This window comes from Dryas octopetala, chromosome 2 (assembly GCF_963921425.1).
Source record: "Dryas octopetala chromosome 2, drDryOcto1.1, whole genome shotgun sequence".
Classification (NCBI taxonomy): Eukaryota; Viridiplantae; Streptophyta; class Magnoliopsida; order Rosales; family Rosaceae; genus Dryas; species Dryas octopetala.
Window position 1 is genome coordinate 18,606,377 of NC_141367.1, and position 21,859 is coordinate 18,628,235.

General features: G+C 35.3%; 4 protein-coding genes across 6 annotated transcripts; 3 read left to right on the forward strand and 1 right to left on the reverse strand.

The window, feature by feature from the left end:
* Window positions 1–461: 461 nt before the first annotated feature.
* LOC147293703 (putative glutathione S-transferase) lies at window positions 462–1,730 on the forward strand. The gene is made up of 2 exons (XM_086231116.1): window positions 462–779; window positions 1,359–1,730. The coding sequence occupies exons 1-2, from the start codon at window positions 471–473 to the stop codon at window positions 1,728–1,730; spliced, it is 681 nt and encodes a 226-aa protein (XP_086087242.1). The 5' UTR covers window positions 462–470.
* Window positions 1,731–3,016: 1,286 nt separating this feature from the next.
* On the forward strand, window positions 3,017–5,703 carry LOC147293704 (putative glutathione S-transferase). The gene is made up of 3 exons (XM_086231117.1): window positions 3,017–3,325; window positions 4,634–4,649; window positions 5,378–5,703. Exons 1-3 carry the CDS (start codon window positions 3,017–3,019, stop codon window positions 5,701–5,703), a joined length of 651 nt encoding a protein of 216 aa, XP_086087243.1.
* Window positions 5,704–7,216: 1,513 nt separating this feature from the next.
* LOC147293705 (glutathione transferase GST 23-like) lies at window positions 7,217–8,669 on the forward strand. The gene is made up of 2 exons (XM_086231869.1): window positions 7,217–7,591; window positions 8,112–8,669. The coding sequence occupies exons 1-2, from the start codon at window positions 7,280–7,282 to the stop codon at window positions 8,469–8,471; spliced, it is 672 nt and encodes a 223-aa protein (XP_086087995.1). The 5' UTR covers window positions 7,217–7,279; the 3' UTR covers window positions 8,472–8,669.
* An 864-nt stretch (window positions 8,670–9,533) lies between these two features.
* Window positions 9,534–18,763, reverse strand: BLI (protein BLISTER). 3 transcript variants are annotated; one of them, XM_086231990.1, is made up of 13 exons: window positions 18,283–18,762; window positions 16,814–17,552; window positions 16,144–16,682; window positions 15,788–15,907; window positions 15,487–15,552; window positions 14,818–14,928; window positions 14,409–14,485; window positions 12,876–12,943; window positions 11,833–11,946; window positions 11,278–11,411; window positions 10,995–11,063; window positions 10,110–10,277; window positions 9,534–9,832 (listed from the first exon to the last, which is right to left on the reverse strand). In XM_086231990.1, the coding sequence occupies exons 1-13, from the start codon at window positions 18,346–18,348 to the stop codon at window positions 9,752–9,754; spliced, it is 2,352 nt and encodes a 783-aa protein (XP_086088116.1). In that variant the 5' UTR covers window positions 18,349–18,762; the 3' UTR covers window positions 9,534–9,751. The 3 variants fall into 3 exon arrangements, with proteins under 3 accessions (XP_086088116.1, XP_086088115.1, XP_086088117.1); XM_086231989.1 differs by having other exon boundaries at window positions 11,278–11,441; window positions 18,283–18,761; XM_086231991.1 differs by lacking the exons at window positions 9,534–9,832; window positions 10,110–10,277 and adding an exon at window positions 10,284–10,511 and having other exon boundaries at window positions 11,278–11,441; window positions 18,283–18,763.
* Between the last annotated feature and the right edge of the window lie 3,096 nt (window positions 18,764–21,859).

Consider the following 21,859-nt stretch of genomic DNA (forward strand, 5'->3'; position numbering starts at 1 on the left):
ATTGTGTTGGTATTCAAAACAGAGTTATTTTTTATTTAGAGGCCAAAGTTAGTCAAATTAAAATTCAGAAATCAAATTCAGTGAGGCACGGGCCAAAGTTAAAGGGGTCCATATTGATATATTTTTTCACTTTTAATTTTATTTATTCTCTTCAATCTTCATGATAGGGATCCATATATGAAAAATTAAATTTCCAGGAAACTAGTTGATCGAGTCTGCTTGACCACTTGGACACATTCAAATGTTCAACGATAAGAACCACCAAGGTCATTAATTAATTACTGAAGCTTGATTAAAAAATTAGGTGTCATAATTTAATATCCTCAAAATGAAGAGATATTTTAACAATTTTAGTTTGTTTATTCCATTTTCAAACTCTTGAAACTTATCTTCCAAGCAAGGTAGTTGTAACATTGCTATAAATTGACTTTGCTTTGGTATCAACAACTCTAACCTTGATCAAAGACACAATGGAAGAAGTGAAGCTCCTAGGATTTTGGTCAAGCCCATTTGTTTACAGAGTGATTTGGGCTCTAAAACTGAAGGGTGTGAACTATGAGTACATAGAAGAAGACCTTTCAAACAAGAGCCAGTTGCTATTACAGTGCAACCCAGTTTACAAGAAGGTCCCTGTGCTTGTCCATGGTGGCAAACCCATTGCTGAGTCCCTTATCATCCTTGAATACATTGAAGAAACATGGCCAGACAAACCACTGCTTCCAAAAGATCCTCATGAAAAAGCCTTGGCTCGTTTTTGGATACAATTTGGAGTAGATAAGGTGATTTTAATTATCTTAGATAAGTACTTTAATCAATTGGTTACCTGTGGATACACTCATACACTTGCATATACAATTTTAAAAGGAATTAAATTAACTTAATTTTTAAGTCATAGGATACAGATAGTTTAGATTATTAATTAACCTATACCAATTGTTAGAAAAATTTAACTACGTACTATTAAGTGATGGATAGCCTTAAAAGCCTAATTATATTTTATATAAACTTGATATATATATATATATATATATATTGTTGGCCTATTTCATAACAACTTAAGTTTTTGTGGTTCATATATCAGAACCTTAGTTGCAGAAAGTGTTTAGAATCTCAGCTCCAATCTCCATTTTCCTCTTCTTCATCGCTTTGTACTGATAGAGTTGAACTTACATGTTTGTACTTTTTTGCGTCAACTCCGCATGTAAGAGGTTGTACATGGGGAAGTGTGTTAGTTTGGTATTGTCCCATATATCAATTACCTAACAGTTTTTTTTTTTCTTTTTTGCGTTAAAATATAATTGTTTCAGCAGCAGCAGCAGCAACAAATTAATTGATATTTTCTCTCTTTCAATTTTTAGATAAGGGCCATTATTCTTGCATATTTCCAAAGTACAGTTAAAGAAGAACAAGAAAAGGTAGCAAAAGAATTTCAGGAAGTTCTTAAAATCTTGGAAGAACAAGGCCTTGGAGACAAGAAGTTCTTCGGTGGTGACACTATAGGTTTGGTGGACTTAGTACATGGACCTCTGACTTACTGGTTTGAAAGCATGGAAGAAGTGGTAGGGGTAAAAGTGGTAGAGCAAAGCACTTTGCCTAAATTGCATGCATGGGCTCAGAATTTTAAGCAAGTGCCTGTCATCAAAGACAACCTTCCTGATCATGCAAAAACGGTTGCCTATATGAAACAAATGAGAGAGAAAATTTTCTTGGCAGGCCGAAGCACTAGCTAGTCAGTAGTCCCAATATTGGCTACCTTTTTATATGTGTGCTCATTTTGTACTATTTCAACTTTGTGTACCAACCCTTCGATCTGTTGTGAAAGGGAGCAGTGCCATTGGAATAAAATTAGTAGAGAACATTACAATGTAATAAATCTATAACTTAATTATGCCATTGTCCCCAAACTATAATACTATATATACCCCTGAAATTTAACTTACATAATTTCGTCAGTTATGTCAAATAATCCATATATAAATCGCCCTTTACATGGCCATATTTGTATGAGTAATTTCGTCTTTTTATCCATGTGTATCTCGGACCCAACAACTTGGCGTTAATTAGCTGCCAGCCTACCGAAACTACATCCAGATTTTCTGATTTTGTTTTTTTTTTTTGGGATTAACGTCTTTTTTGTTTCCAGACTATTACACTTATATAAGTTTAGTCTCAAAACTTCTAATTTAGAAAATTAAGAAAATTGAGATTATTCCGTCAATTTACATATTTCTCATCCAAATTTGCGGGAAATAAAGAAGGGAAAAAGGGTAAGATATAAATGGAAGGGACAATTTTGCCCTAAAAATGACCCCATGTGATTGGCACATGGTACTATGCAAACAGAATTTTAGATGAAAAATGTGTAAATTGACGTAATACCCTCAATTGGCAAAATTAAAAAAGTCAGAGTCCTTAATTTTTCAAATTAAAAATATGAGGACCAAAATGATACAAATGAAATAGTCTGTCAACCAAAATGACATTAATTCCTTTTTTTTTTTCAAATGAAAAAATGGGGTATAAAATTTACAAGAATAAAATAGGGTTTACTTAGCAAATTTAGGATCTAAATACAATTAAGGATCTTTTGCTTAATTATATATAAGAAAAAAAGCAAGGTGTATGTAGGACCTAACTTCAGTTGATATGCATGTTTTTCCTTTATTGCCGATCTGTTTTCTTCACGATACATAGAGATGTTGAAGCAAAAAGTTGAAATTTCCAGGAAACCCGTTGAGTCTACTTGAGCACTTGGCCAAACAAGAAATCTAATCGCCCATGGGCACATTCGTGTGTTCAACTATAAGACCCACCAAGGTAATTAATTAATTAAGGCTAGGCGGCATAATTTAATATCATTAAAACGAAGAATAAGTTTAAAAATTTTTATATTCCATGCATTTTCAAACTTGAATCTAATCGCCCAAGCAAGAAACAAAGTAGTATAACAAATACTTCTAAAAATTGACTTTGCAGGCACCAAGGGACGGTAACATTGATCAAACGTACACTAACAATGGAAGAAGTGAAGCTACTAGGATTTTGGCCAAGCCCCTTTGTTTACAGAGTGATATGGGCTCTAAAACTGAAGGGTGTGAGTTATGAGTACATAGAAGAAGACCTTTCAAACAAGAGCCAGTTGCTCTTGCAGGGAAACCCAGTTTACAAGAAGCTCCCAGTGCTTGTCCATTGTGGCAAGTCCATTGCTGAGTCCCTTTTCATCCTTAAATACATTGAAGAAACATGGCCACAGAATCCATTGCTTCCAAAAGATGCTCATGAAAAAGCCTTGGCTCGTTTTTTGATACAATTTGAAGTTGATAAGGTATGATTTTATCCTAGATAACCTCGTAATTTCTTTAATTTGTTAACTTCTTTATCCTAGATAACTTAATTTAAATTTATCCTAGATCAATTCTTTCAATTTGGAGCAAAGGAAATTATATGTTAAACCAACTTTTTTAATTCGCATATAGGATCCGCCTATGTATATGTCCATTGACTTTACTTGATATATATATATATATATATATTGAGGTATGATCTTGTTGGGGCCCACACAAGTAGTTTTGTGTCAATCCGAATGATTCATTTTTTACATCTCCATTGATAGATCATCCCTGCAAAAAATTAGCCAAATCGGAAATTATTTGCCTATCTAACTTTGATAAAACAAATGGACGGTTTCATTGAAAATATTTGGTTCGTTCATTTATTTGATCAAAGTTAGATAGTCAAATGATTTCCGATTTGGCTAAGTTTTTGTAGGGATAATCTATCAATGGAGATGTAAAAAATGAACGGTTCGGATTGACATAAAACGACTTGTGTGGGCCCCAATAGGGTATACCTCAACATGAATAAGTTGAGATATACCTCAACTTATTTATGTTGAGGTATGATCTTGTTGGGACCCACATGAGTAGTTTTGTGTCAATCCGAACGGTTCATTTTTTACATCTCCATTAATAGATCATCCCTGCAAAAAATTAGCCAAATCGGAAATCATTTGCCTATCTAACTTTGATAAAACAAATGGACGGTTTCATTAAAAATATTTGGTTCGTTCATTTATTTGATCAAAGTTAGATAGTCAAATGATTTCCGATTTGGCTAATTTTTTGCAGGGATAATCTATCAATGGAGATGTAAAAAATGAACGGTTCGGATTGACATAAAACGACTTGTGTGGGCCCCAATAGGGTATACCTCAACATGAATAAGTTGAGATATACCTCAACTTATTTATGTTGAGGTATGATCTTGTTGAGACCCACACGAGTAGTTTTGTGTCAATCCGAACGGTTCATTTTTTACATCTCCATTAATAGATCATCCCTGCAAAAAATTAGCCAAATTGGAAATCATTTGCCTATCTAACTTTGATAAAACAAATGGACGGTTTCATTAAAAATATTTGGTTCGTTCATTTATTTGAGAGTTAATTACACTTACACCCCCTGAGGTTTATCGTCTTTTCACATACACCCCCTGAGGTTTCAATAATTACACATACACCCCCTGAGGTTTCAAAACTATTGCATATAACCCCCTACAAGAGAAAAAAATAAATAAACAAAAAAGAAAATATTTGTATTGAGGTTGAACCTTACACCTTGAGTAATCTTATTAGGTCATTTTATCGCTTAGTATGCCTTTTTGCATAATTTCTCATCATTTTTTGTCTCACTATAGGGGGTTATATGTAACAGTTTTGAAACCTCAGGGGGTGTATGTGTAATTATTGAAACCCCAGGGGGTGTATGTGAAAAGACGATAAACCTCAGGGGGTGTAAGTGTAATTAACTCTTTATTTGATCAAAGTTAGATAGTCAAATGATTTCCGATTTGGCTAATTTTTTGCAGGGATAATCTATCAATGGAGATGTAAAAAATGAACGGTTCGGATTGACATAAAACGATTCGTGTGGGCCCCAATAGGGTATACCTCAACATAAATAAATTGAGATATACCTCAATACAAGGAGCCTATATATATATATATTAATTCTCATGCGCCTTTCACATACAAGATAGAAATTACACGTGAGAAAGTATTTTGTAGCTAATTTGATATACCTTGTTGACATGCAAGCCAGTGAGTTTTCTTTCTAGCGCCTCAAATAAGGTTGTATTGGACCCCTTTTATTGCCTTTTCTCTAAATGGGACACAAGAAAAAAGCCTTGCTCTCCTTGGGCTTAGGTCGGCTAGCTCTACTTAATTTAGTAAATAATAATAATAATAGTAATAATAATAATAGCCTTTGAAAAATTGTTTATTTATAGTTAATCACCAAAAAAAAAAAAAAAAAAAACTACTCAATATCTTCTTCGTTCTTTTTCTAGATAAGGCCCACGATTAATGCATTCTACCAAGCTGTTGGAGAACAAGAAATTAAGGCAGCAAAAGAATTACAAGAAGTTCTGAAAATCTTGGAAGAAGAAAGCCTTGGAGACAAGAAGTTCTTCGGCGGTGAGACTATAGGAATGGAAGACATGGCACATGGACCTCTGACTTACTGGTTTGAATGCATGGAAGAAGTGGTAGGGATGAAAGTGATAGAACACAGCACTCTGCCTCGCTTTCATGCATGGGCTCAGAATTTTAAGCAAGTGCCTGTCATCAAAGACAACCTTCCTGATCAACCAAAACTGGTTGCCTATACGAAAAATGTAAGAGAGAATTATGTTGCCTCTTCCTGAAGCACTAGCTAGTAGATAGTCACAATATTAATTGGCTAGCTTTTTGGATAAGTATAAATGTATGTGTGATATGTGTGCTCATTTTATACTATTTCAACTTTGTGTGCCTATTGCCAAACCCTTCTGTTTGCAAAAGGTTGCAATAAAAATAGCAGAGAACATTCTGGACTCATGAAATATATCATATATATGATCAGTCACTATGGATTGTGGACTCTGAAAATTGTTGACAAATTTATTGTTTGTGGAACTTTTCTTTTCTGTTCCCATTCTTTTTTTCTTTTCTTTTTTGAAAAGTCTGCTTATACTTTAGGTGTCGATATTGGACTTGTGTCCAATCATTTTAGGTTTAAAATTTATTTTAAAAATTTTTAATTTAGAACATGAAACGACATAGCTTTAAATATAGTTGCAATAAGCATATGGAAACAGAAGATCAGACTAACATCCATCATGTTCAACCCTCCTCCAAGCTAGTCTCACATTCAAATATTCAAGGTCAGGATCACCCCACCATTGTGTAAATTCCACATAGTGACATACACACGTCTATGACTCTACATATAATTAATGAGTATGAGCGTGAAAATTAAGTAGTTTACGAATTAATCCCATCTTTGAAAATGGGAGGTTTGAGAAGGCCATTTGTTTTGTCGTTTTCTACCAAGTTCCCCCGCCGATTGGAAGAGAAATAAAACTAAGCGTAGTTGTCAACGATTTTGAGAAAAAAGCTTTGGTATGTCAGTCAAAACACATTATTGTACTAATGTATTATTATCAACCACTCAACAGATAGTTACATTAATCACTTACTAATGTATTGAACAAATTTTATATTTGTACAAATTTGAACCTAAAATACTTGACTTTACAGCTTGTCTTATGAGAATTTACTTAATTGTAATATGACCAATAAGTAATGAATTAAGATGAGTTGGACTCCCTCCAATGTAACAAAAAAATAATATACCTAAACAAAACAAATAAAAGTAAAAACAGAAAATAATAAAAGCCAAATCATAATTTGAGTGCTCAAAGTTTGAAACATCTTTTACTTTGGTTCATATGATATGAATTTCATCATTGTGCTCCTATTCTTCGAAAAACTTTCAATTAAAGACAAATAATTAGCAACTCCATTTAAACTGACTAATTAACAGAATGATCATGTGTCTTTCAAGTAGATAGGCATTTTTTTTTAAGTTCTTTTAAATTACGATTTTGGTCCTTATAGCGTGAACCAATTCCACCTTTGATCCAAGTAGCTTGGACTATTTTTTTACTTTGACCCCTATAGTTTGGGCTATTTTTCATTTTGGTATCTCCACTTGCATGGCACATGGTTGTTCCATCTACCAAAATAAACGGAGTTGCTAATTTATCTTTAAATGAAAGAAAAAAAGTCACAATCGATTAACCAAAATGACAAAATAGTCCAAATTATAGGAACCAAAATAATAATTTAGCCGAAAATAAAAATAAAAAGGCCAATCAATTTCATTCATTTCAAACAGAAGCCAAGTCAAATCTAGAGTGGTATTTATCAGCCTCCTGCCTTGACGACCTGACATCAACAATGGATGAAGAAGTGAAGCTACTGGGATTTTGGGCAAGCCCATTTGTTTACAGAGTGATATGGGCTCTGAAACTGAAGGGTGTGAAATATGAGCACATAGAAGAAAACCTTTCGAACAAGAGTAAATTGCTATTGCACTACAACCCAGTTCACAAGAAGGTCCCAGTGCTTGTTCATGGTGGCAAACCCATTGCTGAGTCCCTTGTCATCCTTGAATACATCGAAGAGACTTGGCCCCACAATCCTCTGCTGCCACAAGATGCTCATGAAAGAGCCTTGGCTCGCTTTTGGATACAATTTTATGCTTCTCGGGTACTTCAATTTCAACTCTCAAATCAATTATATATGTTTGATACTTTTGAGAAACTCAACTGGGTTCAAATCTATTATGTTGATCGATCTGGTTAATTTGCTGAAATTGACTCATGCATATGCTAATTAATCAGATATATAGTTAAATTGTTTTTTTCCCTAACCAGTTGAATTTGTTATGGTCCTTATGGATAAGATGAGCATTAGGTTTGTCAAAAATTTTAGTCAGTCCGTCAATATGACATACCTCTTATGACATAGGTATGTGTCCACCATATAATAGTGACACACCCTCTTAACTCACTTAGAGGATGACGTAGCTGCTATGTTATGTAATTAGCCTTATGTCTGGATTGATCCCACATTTTTTATATGGATTCCACCTTGTAAATAAATATTAATAACCTTTTTGTTGGGTTTATTATAAAAGAACCATATCAAATAGCTATGATTCATTTTAGTTCAAAATGAAGCATATGCATGTTACAAGTGCTTATTATATTTTTGGTTCATCGATCAGGTTCCCACTTTTCAAGCATTCTTCGGATTAAGTACTGCTGGAGAAGAGAGAGAAAAGACAATAAAAGGAGTATTGGAAACACTGAAAATATTGGAAGAGCAAGGCCTTGGAGACAAGAAGTTTTTTGGGGGTGATAGCATTGGACTAGTAGACATAACACATGGATGGCTGGCTCACTGGTTTGAACCCATCGAAGAAATGGTGGGGGTCAAATTGCTGGAGCCCAACAGTCTACCTCGATTGCATGCATGGGTTCAGAATTTCAAGGAAGTTCCTGTGGTCAAAGACAACCTTCCTGACTACCAAAAACTGTTGGCCCATATGAAACGCGTAAGGAAAATGCTTGTATCTGAAGCCTGAGACCTACCAACTCATCATGAATAAATGCTTAATTTCCTTTGTTTTCAGTTTGTGTATCACAGCCTCTTTGTTGCAAAACTGGTCCAAGAAAACTGAGGCTGATAATGGAATAAATAATGAGAAATGAGACTCTTGATTATATATTCTGCTTAATGCAAGAATTCTCTAATGGAGGATATGCGAGAGTATTTGAACGCACATGATAAGCGTAGCTTTCTCACATCCCACATTAATCCTGCATTAGAAAAAACCTCTTGGAAGTCTAAATAGTTATTGTGTTTGTAAATATTTCTTTTTCAGCAATTGCTTCTTGGTAGTTGGTAGTCATAGATTGAGTTGGTTTTCCCCCTCCCTTTCTCCTAAATTTATCTTTTTATTACCATTGTCAATCAACATGAACTATGTTAGTTATTGTGTTTGTAAATATTTCTTTTTCAGCAATTGCTTCTTGGTAGTTGGTAGTCATAGATTGAGTTGGTTTTCCCCCTCCCTTTCTCCTAAATTTATCTTTTTATTACCATTGTCAATCAACATGAACTATGTTAAGAGAGATCAATCAACAAATCCCATTGAATCAAAAATAAGGAGATGGCCAAAAACCTAGGGTGGAAAGTTCCTTATCAATCTCACAATTACCCATCACGTGCAGTTCACATAACAATGTGATTGTGAAATGAAACACCCTACCGGCCCGCCCCAATGAAGACTTTCACGGAGCATGCCCTCAAACACATTGGACAATATGCTCCGTTCATTTGACGTTTAATTGTTCATGGACTAATTGTATTCCATTAGTGTTTAGGTTAAGAGGGTTTTTAAACTAAAAAATTGGACTTTATAGAGGTATGGTTCTTAAAACAAACGAAATTACAAGAATAAATGACCAATGGCTGCAGTTTTTTGTAAGTATAAATGTGGGAAAAAAATTACATAAAAAAAGTTGGGCCACTCTTAACAAAACAACAAATAGCAATATTAATCACTAAAATACAAAAAGAAAAATAAACAAGCATATACCTATAAGTCTATAACCATAAGGATAAGTATCTGAATACTGTGAGGTTTGAGTTAAATGGTATTTGATTTAATTTACTGAAAACCTCTGTAATGTTTATGAAAAGAATAGAATAGAAGAAAAGAAAAAATGATTTTACAAGTGACACATGCTCAACACGTTGATTTTTTAGAAGAATAAAATGGTATTCGTTTTTCAAAACTTTGCAGGGGCCATGGCCCCTCTCTTAGTCCCCTCTATGTTCCACCCCTGACTGACTTGCATGTCACAGAAGCTTACTAGGTCTTCGTCTTGATGGCCCTCCAGGAAAAAGCTTCATAATCCATCCCAAGACTCTTTCCACTACCTAAATAAGAGAATATAGATAAAGGTTATATTTCTATAACAACCAACCCATCCATGCATAAACTAATGAAAAGAAAAGAACAGGACAGGAGTGGGAAAAAGAAAAAAGGGAGAAGCTGAAGATGAAGATTCCAAGAAACGTCATTGGCAAAATATGACAACCATCAGCTTGGATCAGAAAAGACATTTGTAATTATAGACAAAATTGCTGTTTGGTTTTTGGGAACTAAAGTGAAGCCAGTATAAATAACTTTACATTAAAAGAGAAAATACAGTACCTCGTCACCTTCGTCTGCATATGGATCTGCATATGGAGTGTTGTCAGGCATATCACGGGAATTGGGTTGTCTGACAGGAATATTCTCATTCGCCATACTTTGGGCAGTCAAAAGCTCTAATCTCTGTGTTTGAGCTTCAAGCTTCCGTGACAAGTCATTGTTCAGCTCCTTTATTCATGGAAAGCAAAACAGTCAACTTTGCAAAAGGCAAGACCTAGATTCCTAGATTTTAATCTGTGGTCTAATGAAACAATTATGAGCCATATAACACAGAGATATAACAAAATTGAATGACTGCTAATTTAAGGATTCGACTTCAAACCACATTTTCCACCATAGAAGAGTATAGAGTGTAGATCATACTGAGATAGATCATCCTCAGTACCAAGAGAGTGCAAGTCACTACATGCCAAAAATGACTATTTACCACACAAACTAAAACAACTAGAAAATATTACAAAGAAATATAAATTAATTGCACATGTCCCGTCTTTAGAGATTTGACCTGGCCAGAAGTCCAGGTCAAAACCCATCTGGTGTCTCTTTTCCCATGAATAGGCAACGTGCTTGATATGAGTTTCAAAAATACATCTATTGGCATTAGCATGAGTATCTTGTGCTTGAACTAAGCTTTCTTTTGATTCAAGTCCACACGTTCAATGTAAAACAAGAAGTGCATATGCCTATTTTGGCCACAATACCTCAGAAGCCATTTTGCATGGGTAATGCTTTTGTAATGATGTATCAAACAGAATGGCCTCAACACCAAAACATATCTAGCACTCGTGAAGAAAGCTTCCTTTCTTCCCCTTAAAGAAGACTATATACTAACAGTTTAAAAAGGACTAGACTATTATATGAGTTAAAATTCTAGAATAATGATACCTTCAACTTGGAACATTGAGATGACTCGGATGCCAAAGATTGTATCAACTCCTCTTTCTCCAATGCCAACTGCAACAAGAAAGCTCCAGCATTGATTATGAGTGCCACTCACTAATATATTTCAACTAGTAAATCATTCAAACTACAACAAGAAAGGTCCATTGCTAAGAGAGAGTAGATATCCAATTTATTAGACTAGACTTTACGAGAAAAATCTCAGGTCAAAGAAAGGACTAAACCGGAAAAAGTTGATCATTGAGAAAATATAAGGGATAGATGGTACCTCGGAAATTAGTGTATTGATGTTGTCAATTGTTCGCATCTGATCAGGAGGTATATTCACAGATGAAACATCAAAAGTTGACTCTCCATTTGCAGGCAGCATAGGGAAACTGGAGGCATCACGCATTTCCTGGCCTACGGTGTCATGAATAGCATCTTCATTTGCTTCAATCAGTGAATGCAACACCCAAAAGGACAAACCAAAGTCGTAAATTTTCTTTACAACACTTATTCATTCATCAGTTCAAAGCTTATATGTAAACATAGTACTTTGTACTTAATATGGAGAAAAATAAGCAATAAACTTCTCATACAAAGACCAAAAACAACCAAGCCTTCTCCACAATCATCAAACCTGCTGTTAATTTAAACAAAAACTTGAGTTGAACCATTAAGAATGTAAGATAGACACATGTTCAACCAGTAACAACACATGCACTAACTAACAGAACCATGGCCACCAACCAACTAACCACATTCACTATGAATCAGTACTTATTATTAGAATATAGAAATATTAATTTAAGCACAATATCCAAACAAGAGTTAAATTTACCAAGATCTTCTGTAGAAGTATACACATCTTTCTTATTCGTGGTACTCTTGTTATCATCAACTTTCCTTCCACTTGTGGAAGCTTTCCGTAGCATAGACTGCAACAGCTTCTTCTCTATACCAGATGAATAACAATGAATAAGTAGAAAGCATTGCAACTTTGCAAGCATAGACAATACCAGAGAAATTTACTTTCACATTAGTGGAAAGCTTTTTCAAGTGGAAAAATCCTTATGGTCTATCAATTCAAAAGTCAGGATACCAAACTAAAAAGAATGATAGAAGAGGCTGACTACTAATTGCACAACACCTGCCCTTGTTGGCATGGCTTCCACAAGCACCTGTCAGCCAATTTGCAGACAAGAAAGATGGAAAGAAGACATCAAATAAGGCCCTAACAAGTGTATATTTATCGACATACACCTTTATTTCTGGATGGAGCTGCCGTACAGCAATCCCAACCCCCCCCCCCCCCCCCCTCATACACAAACCAGTCTTCCCCACCCTTCATCAATTCAACCAAGGGCCTCTGCTACATTCAATTCCCAGCGCTCTTAGCTGTCTTCAATTTGTCACAAAAATCATAAAATACAAAGGTGCAGAAACTTAGCAGAACTCAATGGACTAAATGATTGCTGTCTTTCGAGGCAGGACAGGGAGATACAGTCTGCTTGCACTTGTACAAGTTCAATCTTACATTTCTAAGAATGTAGCTTGATTAAGCTCTAAGTAGCTTAAATTGGCAACAAGACACTGGAAAGCCTAGACTATACAAATTAAAGAGGCATGCCAGAAGCAATTTGTCACCTCTGGCAAAGCCACCAGAAGGTAAAATTCCACATCGAGAGGTCATGAGCAATAGCAAATCATAAAGAGGCTATACAGCACAGAAATTAACAAAGAAATATGTTAAAATTTCAAGACAGAGTTACTCCGCCCTCACAGCTTATTAACACTTCGTTTTTCTATAAATTATATGGCAACCAACATTATTGAAAATAAGTAATAAATTTCTATTGTGGATCACAATTTAAGCACACTTACCTTCCTGAAGAGCTTCGATAGTTGACTGCATATCCGAACGATCTTTTTCTAGGCTAGACATTCGTTTTCTGCAACGATTCAGTAAGAATGGTCATTTTCAGAGAAATTGGTCAGAAAATTTAAGAAACTGAAAGCTTAATCAAGCAAGAAAATAATTATATTCAACTGAATGAGGGACAAGGAATATACTAGAGATACAATTGCACAGTTCATTGAAAAGCCTTGCCATCCAAAACTATAAGAAACTTATGGCGATAATATAGTACTTTCTGTTACATAACCAGTAGTACTTCAGTCCAAAAGTGCATTGCTATGATCTCCCGCCAATAGTACTTTCTGTTAGATAAACAGTAAGCACTTTGGTCCACAATCACATTGAAGATCCTACCGTGAGAGGAAGAGACCCCCACTCAGATGAATTGCCAAGACAACATGCTTCAAGGAAAGAATGCTACAAAATTGTGTTGCTAAGCAATCGACAAGTAGTTTCAAAATGAAGGGATTTGAAAACACAAGATTTGAAGCCTCAGGATTTTTGTAAATTTTTTGGTGACTAGCCCATTTAGTATTATGGGATAGAAATGTAGAATTTCTAATTTCTAGGATCAGTCTGTAAATATGATTGGTAGTGATGGTGGTGACGTTGATGACAGGAGTGGTGGCAACCACGGTGGCGATGGCAATTGTGGTGGTACATGATGACAACGGTGGTGGTGGTGAAAGTAGTGGTGGCAATGGTGATGGCTACAATGGCGGCATTGATGGTGGCAACAATGGTGACAATAGTAGCAATGGGATGTCTGGCAGTGGGGATGGTGATGGTGGTAGGGGTGACGGTTGTGCCAATGGCGATGGTGGTAGGGGTGATGGATGCGGTGATGGTGGTGGTTGCATTGGTAGCAACAGCAACGGCAATGGTAGTAGAAGGGGTGGTGGGCAGGTGGCAGTGGCAATGGTGATGGCAGGGTGGTGACGGTGGTAGTAGCAGTACCAATGGCTGTGGTGGTGGTCGCAGCGGCGGTGGCAACTTCTTTCTTAAAATCCCACTGTTTTAGGATCTGGAAATATCTGCTAATGTGGTTTTTAAGAATTTTAAGCTTGACAATCCCATTTTAAAGTCCCTCCGAGAATTCACATAACCTTTCTTATGTTCTCCAAACACAAATAGAGTACCTTAATAATATGGGATTTTAAATCCCTTCTTCACCCAAAATCTCACCTCAAAGTTCCTAATCCAAACGCACAGAATGTTTCTAAACTTAATCCATTCTACAGCTCACAACTCCACTCCTATATATAAAAAAATTAAGAAAAACAAAGAAAGCTCACAACTCAGTAAACTTTTTATTTTCAGGACAACTGTCACATGTTTCAGATTTAATTTCTAATTCAATTTAAATTTCTCACACAGGAATAACCATTTCGCTTCAAACAGCATTCTGGTGATAGAAAAAAAAAAAAAAAAAATCAAATAAATGGTGCAGTATATGTTCACAAATTCTTATTTTACAGCAAAGTAAAAGAATATCATACTTGTACGAAGAGATTTCAGCTTGTGAGTTCTCCAATTGCCTCTCCAGTTTTAGCTCGGTGGACCTTAGTCTGAGTGCCTACGAAAATTAATATAATAATTTGAATTTAAAAAGAACAATGAAAAAATATCTATCAAGGATGAGCAATTTCAGTACCCAACTTATTTCAATATGAGCAAACATACACACACAAAGGACAGCTTTTATATTTTTCAAAAGTACAAGCACTTTAGGTCACATCCACGAAAAACATATCATCATATGTTTCTGCCAATCATCTCCATTACAATTTTCCAATCCCGCATGTCACTTTCTTCAGACAAAAAAAGAAGGGTTTATCCCCATGGAAATCAAAAACTTCTTTCTAAAGGCAGTGCCTAAAACCCAAACATACCAAGAAAAAACACTACCTTCTCCTCTAAACCAATAACTTCAGAAGCCAATAACTTGGCACGTTCATCAGCTGCATTACATTCTAGCTGTGCATTTGCATACTCATTTCTAACAGCCTCAAGTTCCACCTATCGACATAGAATTACAAAAGAGAAATTACAATTAATAGAAAATAAAATGAAGGGAATTAAACTAGTTAAGGACATATGTGATATGTGTGGTACTTTAAATATAATTAAACATGTAAACATCAAAGAGTGAGACGAGACCTTTTATATCAAAAATAGTCCAATAAGGAATACTCGTGCATAGCATAACCCTTAAAATTATTTATCTCAGTTAAAAATAAACATGATAGTCTCATACATGCTAAAAGGTACATCCTTCAGTTAGTATTGCAAAAACTATAAATGATGTTATAATAAACGCAGGCCATGCTTAAAGCTGAAACTTAGAAATTTCACACATAAATTAAAGTTCATCTACAAAGCATGTTTTTCAACCCCAATCTATTCAAAATCATAATGAACTGAAATATATTGAATACAAACTAGGAGCCAAGTCATGCAACTCTAGAGAAGTCAGTCCTATTGTCTTCTATACTGCAATTTCCCATCGAAAATTAAATTCAACCCATCTAACATCACCATAGCCAGTGATCAGCAGTAAGGGGAAAATTGACTAACCAGCTTGGCCTTGATTTCCTCCTGTAACTTTTCCAAGTCAGATTTTAGTTGGTCGACAGTGCTTCTCTGGAGAAAAAGCAAATAGAAAAAACAGTTAGCATGAAGCCATGGCACTACGAATGAACTTATAGGGAGAACAAAGAGCATCATCATTTTTTTTATGAAAAAACATTTATATTAGGATACAAAAGGCAAACAGAAAGTAATACAAGATGTATGAGGCATGCATAATTCATAATACATTCGCACGCTAAAAAGTTAAACAAATGTACTGCCACAATATCATGTCATGCAGGAGAACCTGTTGGTTATAACTCTCTGTCAACGAAGAATTTTCAGCAGCCAAGGACTCTGCTAAAGCACGTGAAGTCTCAAGTTCTCGTTGCAAAGAGAACTTTTCTTGTGTCAAATCTTCAATATGCTGCATAACAAGAAACAAGATAAATACAGAAAACACTCACCAAAATAATTTTACCAAGCAAGGAGCTCAGAAGGGTGACATCACTGTTTAAGTAAACAAACAGAATAGTTAAATTTTCATTAATTTTTTTTGTTTGACAGTATTCCAACCTAAGATCCACCACAAAACCATATGGTACTATAGACCAGTGGACACGTGTAAAAATTCAACAGCTGAAAATAAGGGACTACCGGTACCTGTTCCAAAGCAGCAAAATCTTCATTCTGTTTAGGTGAATAAAACTCGTGTTTTCTCTCCATGATGTTCTCCTCAACTATTGGCCTTCGCTGGTCCACCCCATCACTAGGAGAAAGTGAAGACTTCTTGGACTGCTCAAATGCATGAAGTGCACCAGTTTCAGGCTTTGGAAAGGGTCTCACAGTTTCATCATCCATAGATGGCTTATGGAAAGACGAAAATCCAAGGGAATTCATGCCATTTGATTTAAAACTGTTAGACATAAATGACTCCTCAGGTTCAGCTTGTTGAAAAAGAGTCCCTAAAGAAGCTCTAGGCACATTAAGAGAATCAAGGAAAGACGGGCGAGATCTTTTAGAATTAGTATCAGGTGTAACTGAATATAGCGATGCATGATTGGAGGAACTCCCAGCATCAGATCCAAAACCAGTAGATTCAGGTGTTTGCACATGTGCAATCTCCACACTAGACAAACCACCATGCAAGTTTTTCCCAACATGAGGAAACCCTCTTATGCTGTTACTAGGTTGGATCAAGTCTGACATGAAATTCCAAAAATAACTACAGTCAGCATCTTCCTCCAAAGAGAAGATTTAAGATTAAATATATAAACTATGATTATCAGATCAATACACCATGGAAATCAAAATCGGAAAAATATAAAAATACCTTCATAAAGTGTAGATGACTTAGGGCCACCAGCCACTGTGCTGACATTACTGCCCTCACTTTGTAGCAATGTGCTGAGTCTGCTGACAGAGTTTTGAGGTGAGATTTTTGCAATAGAATGATGAGAAGAACCAGAATCTGTACTTAAAGAATCCATTAAAGAAATTTTATGTTCTTTGGACTGAAAGTCATTCCTCCCATGAAAACTGGATTGACTTGTATGGTTATCAAAATCTTGACTTGCTTGTGGGCGTAGAGCAAAAGACTGATCAGATGTAGTCCCATATGGTAACATACCTAAGCTACCAGTATACTTTTCAAATTCATTATTCATCCCATTTGTCCCATGGCTATGATTAACATCTACTGGTCCACCAAACCCTAAAACACCATATCTCTTATATTCTTGATCACTTACATGTTTCTGCACTTGAACTGCAGAAAATGCATTAAAATCGTTTGTTGAAGGACTACCATGTGCATTATTCAGAAAAGCTTGTTCCTTTCTTTGGGAAAAATCAACTGCTTTGTCGTCATTGTTGGATAATACAGAAGAGGTTTCAGTAAAAGCACCACTAGGTCCATCAGATGTACCCGCTCCATCCAACACTGTAACTCGTACAACGTCAGTTTCTAATGGTTGTTTCTCATTTGAGCTAAGTTCAGAGACATTGTTTTGGCTAGTGGATGAAGCCTTCTTAGCTCGCTCTGCTGCTTTTTTCTTACGGAACTCCTCCAGCTGCAAGAGAGGGGGGGGGAACCAAATATTTGTTAAATTTGACAACCAAAAATAAGAAAACATTCAGTATGTCATTATCCACGGAATTGACTAGAAGACAATTTTCTGAAAACGTTTTTAACAAAAAAAATACTGAATTATATTGACCCTAATCTAAAACTTGAATCCATTATCAAGAAACCTTGTCGGTTAAATAAAAAAATTGCGAAAACATGGCCAATCATTACATTTTTTAAATGTATTGTGCTTTTCTTCCTCTTTCTTTACTACCATAAGGTGTCCACAAATGAAGAATTCTTGTTCTGCATTTAGTTAAAAAGGCAACGTGGGTAAACATCACCAATTCGTTGCATAGTTTGTTTATACTTTATTATCCGAAGCAACAACAATACTGCTAAATCTTAAAAACATCAAAAGATTCAATCTTCATCCTAGTATCCTGTTCCGTTTCTAATCACATAAACAAACAATTCATAAACCAAAAACATATATTTTTAATCAAATGCCATTAGTGGGCACATATTATCTACATTGTGACAGCTGCAGGGTATAGATTATGACAGTAAAGATACAAACCAAACAATTGGATTAAAACTCAGCACGAAGAACCATCATTCAACATTTTCCATTGCATAAAATGCTTATAAATGCACACAAAATTGTACACATGCGCACAATTCCATTGGAACATCTTGTACGAAATTGAATGGGAATCGAATAGAAGCAATACCCGGCGCTTCCCAGCTTCCAAATGCTCTTGTTTCCGCGCGTTGGGCAATACCTGAGCCGAAGCCATTGAATATCCCAAAACTCAAAACAACTTCATACATATCAAAAATGCACAATTCCCGGCATCACCCCCACAAACCCCTAATGAATCAAAACCCTACAGAACAGCAACAACAACAAAAAACCCTAGAAAATCACAGCGGCTCCGGATCAATGAATCGAGGAATGAGGGACAAAATTCGATCAACGGTCGTATAATTTCGAATCTAAAAGGCAAAAATGGAAACTTGTATGAAATTGGAAAGCATATAAAGCCCTAATTTTTGTACGGACAAAGAATCCGATCTGATCGGAGAGAAGGAGAGCTCTGTGAAATTCTTCGGCTCTGGCAGATCTCCCCCCGCTTTGCTGTCTCTCCTCCCTCTCTCTTTCTATTTTCTGTGCGTTTTTGTTTTCGATTTCCAATTTTTTTTTTTTTTTTCACGACGATGATATTACGTGGCGGCAACAGACAATAGTTGGGATTTTCAGTTTTATCTTTTTTTTGGCCATGAAGGGATTTTCAGATTAGGAAAATAGAAAAGTCGGATTTTCATGTTTCCTTTTTTATAAAAGAAAAAGAAAATTTATTTTTAGTGTGTGTTTTGTTAGGGTGGCGTTGAAGAGATGATTGATTATTATATTAATTTATTATGGTTATGTAATAATAAATGGTTGGCAACGTAACTACATATGAATAGCATCCCATATTCAACGAGGACCTGTCAAGGTGAGTGAGATTTTGGTACGGGTGACAATGGAGTCATCTTCTGTTGGTAGTTTGGTACCAAGTTCCTATCATATCACTTCATATTCCAATCAAATAAAATCAACACTAACATGGCATGTTTATTTTTTGTGACAATATTTTACACTTTGCACCATTGTTAGGTCAAATAATTGGTCCTTGATTTTCAAAATGTATCAATATTAAACTCAAACTTTCAAATTATTGCAATGTTGTTTCTCTGTTAAATTAATTGTTAGGTCAACCGTTAAACTCTGTAACAGAAGTGGACCTACTTTATTTTGTCAACGTGGCCTTTCACCACAGATTCAGACTTTTTTTTTCTTCCTCCAACTTCTTCTACAAGCTCAAATCGCTTTGTCTGAACCACAACTCCTTTGAAACATTTCCTCCTTTCATTCTCACCCTTCACCACCTCTAGATCTTTCTCACAAAAACTTCATCGATTCAATTCTATTTTGGATTACTAGTCGGGTCCAACTCAACTTTATCCACCTCAAGTACGTTCAACCGATTCAACGAGATGCTTTCGGCTTTCAACCAGTCATTCAATTTCTTCTTGAACATTTCCTTCAACAACTTGACCAGCTGATTTCGGTGACTCCCACTCTATCAGGTTTGAGTCTTCGTCGTTCAAGTCAAACCCCGAGCTCTACAGGGATATAATGAACAAGGAGTGCAGCTGATGTGCCCCGTTCTTTGAACCTTACAATGCAACGACGACGCCATTGACCTCTCCACCCTCATAGCCATTGGTGGAGAGTGGCCAGTCACATGTAGTGGTTTTCTCTTCACCATCTCCACAAAAGCACGTACAAGAAAACAATAAAATTGGTCTCATTCTTGGCCTCTTAGTTTGTAGTTTCAATTGTCAATACCCTAGTGGAATCTAGGGTGAAAGGCCACATCAAAAAAAAAAAAAAAAAAACAGACCCACATCTACCATATAAGCACTTAACAATTAATTTGATCAACAATCTATGTAACGAATGGACAATATTGCAAGGATTTGAAACTTTGGATTTAACATTGATACGTTTTGAAAATCATAGACCAATGTGTTATTTGACCCAAACAATATGAATATAAAGTGTAATTGACTCTTTTTTTTATTCAAGAAGGGGATTCGAGCTTTGAACCCCTCTAACATTTGTAAAAAAGAAATATATATTCAGATCAATAGCTAATTTCATCTTATTTTATCGGATGTCCCCAAAAGGACATACCAATAACTAGTTACTAAGACCAATAAGTTTTAACTCTCGTCTTGAGCAAGTTTTGAAATTTTATAAAGTATGATTCAAACGGCTATAGGTCTTGTTGAAACAGATCTCGATCTAAGTGAGGTCTCTATATATAAGTGCTCTCATACATTATGTATTATCAACAATGCTATAGTAACCAAATTTGCTCATCAATAATAAATTTAATGCATGTCTGAATATCTAACTTCTTGAAAATAAACAATGTTTATATTGAGTCTATATTTGAATAAATGAAACACTATGGTGGACATAATTTCTTCGTGAACATAGTTTAGGATTTAGATTTAAAGTGACTTCGAAGTTGAACCTTAGGCCCTTAGCAATGAACGTGTGCTAATCACCCCTAGATTGATTCGTTGCCCGATAAGCTTGGAAATAACATCGGAATCATTTTAATTGCCACTCGAATTCATTGACAGTAATAAGCCAATTACATGTTATTGCCTAATATAAGTCACAAATTTAAGGTGGACGTGACTTTATAAGATTGTAATTTTGTATTTTATGTTGATTTATTAATTTTTAAATTTATATAAAGACAAAATGACAAAATGTATATCGATAAGTATCATTTTCACACGGTTTTTGAATTGTCACTAAGCAAAACCAACTAGGGGTCTAACAAATAGTGACAATGTCTATAGAAATGTGTGGATCGATTTGTCCACTTTCCAAACAATTGGTGCACTAAAAAGTGGGTCAACTTTTTATTTTCTTTTGCCTTTGTCCTTATTTATCAACCTATTTTTTGTTTTGTCTTTTAGAAAAACCCTATTTTTTAATGTACTAAGGGGGGTGTCCCCAACTCAGATTTTAAAAGAGTTTAATGGATTTTAAAATCTATAGAATCCATCAAAATCCAAAAGAATTGGGTGGAATTCTCATGGAATTTGTTATGTGTAAAAAATGCATTCAAATCCATCCAAATCCATTAAAATCCTTCACTTAATGAAATCCATGACCTTTTGAGGACACCTGGATTTTATTGGAATCCATTAAAATCTGAGTTGGGGACACCTAAATTTCATTGGAATCCATTAAAATCTAAGAGGGGTGTCCCCAACTTAGATTTCATTGGATTTTAAAAGTCAAATGAAATCTAGGTGTCCTCAATTTAGATTTTAATGGATTCCAATGAACTTTAAGTGTCCCCAACTCAGATTTTAATGAATTCCAATGAAATCCAGGTGTCCTAAAAAAATCATGGATTTCATTAAGTGAAGGATTTTAATGGATTTGGATGGATTTGGTTGGATTTGAATGCATTTTTTATACATAACAAATTCCATAAGAATTTCACCCAATTTCTTTGGATTTTGATAGATTCTATGAATTTTAAAATCCATTAAACTCCTTTAAAATCTGAGTTGGGGACACCCCCCTAAGTTGGAGACACCTAGATTTCATTGGACTTTTAAAATCCTATGAAATCTAAGTTGAGGACACCCCCCTAAGATTTAGGTAAAAATCATGCCAAATTTTAAATTTTAGCCTAACCTTGTTTGGTGAATAAAATTTGTTAAGTG

Coding starts and splice junctions, on each gene's coding strand:
- LOC147293703 (XM_086231116.1), top strand. CDS start 471: ATGGAAGAAGTGAAGCTCCTAGGATTTTGGTCAAGCCCATTTGTTTAC. Junction 780..1,358: donor TACAATTTGGAGTAGATAAG/GTGATTTTAATT, acceptor TTCAATTTTTAG/ATAAGGGCCATTATTCTTGC.
- LOC147293704 (XM_086231117.1), top strand. CDS start 3,017: ATGGAAGAAGTGAAGCTACTAGGATTTTGGCCAAGCCCCTTTGTTTAC.
- LOC147293705 (XM_086231869.1), top strand. CDS start 7,280: ATGGATGAAGAAGTGAAGCTACTGGGATTTTGGGCAAGCCCATTTGTT. Junction 7,592..8,111: donor TACAATTTTATGCTTCTCGG/GTACTTCAATTT, acceptor TTCATCGATCAG/GTTCCCACTTTTCAAGCATT.
- BLI (XM_086231989.1), bottom strand. CDS start 18,348: ATGGCTTCGGCTCAGGTATTGCCCAACGCGCGGAAACAAGAGCATTTG. Junction 17,553..18,282: donor TGGAAGCTGGGAAGCGCCGG/GTATTGCTTCTA, acceptor CCTCTCTTGCAG/CTGGAGGAGTTCCGTAAGAA. Junction 11,442..11,832: donor TACTTCTACAGAAGATCTTG/GTAAATTTAACT, acceptor CACTGATTGAAG/CAAATGAAGATGCTATTCAT.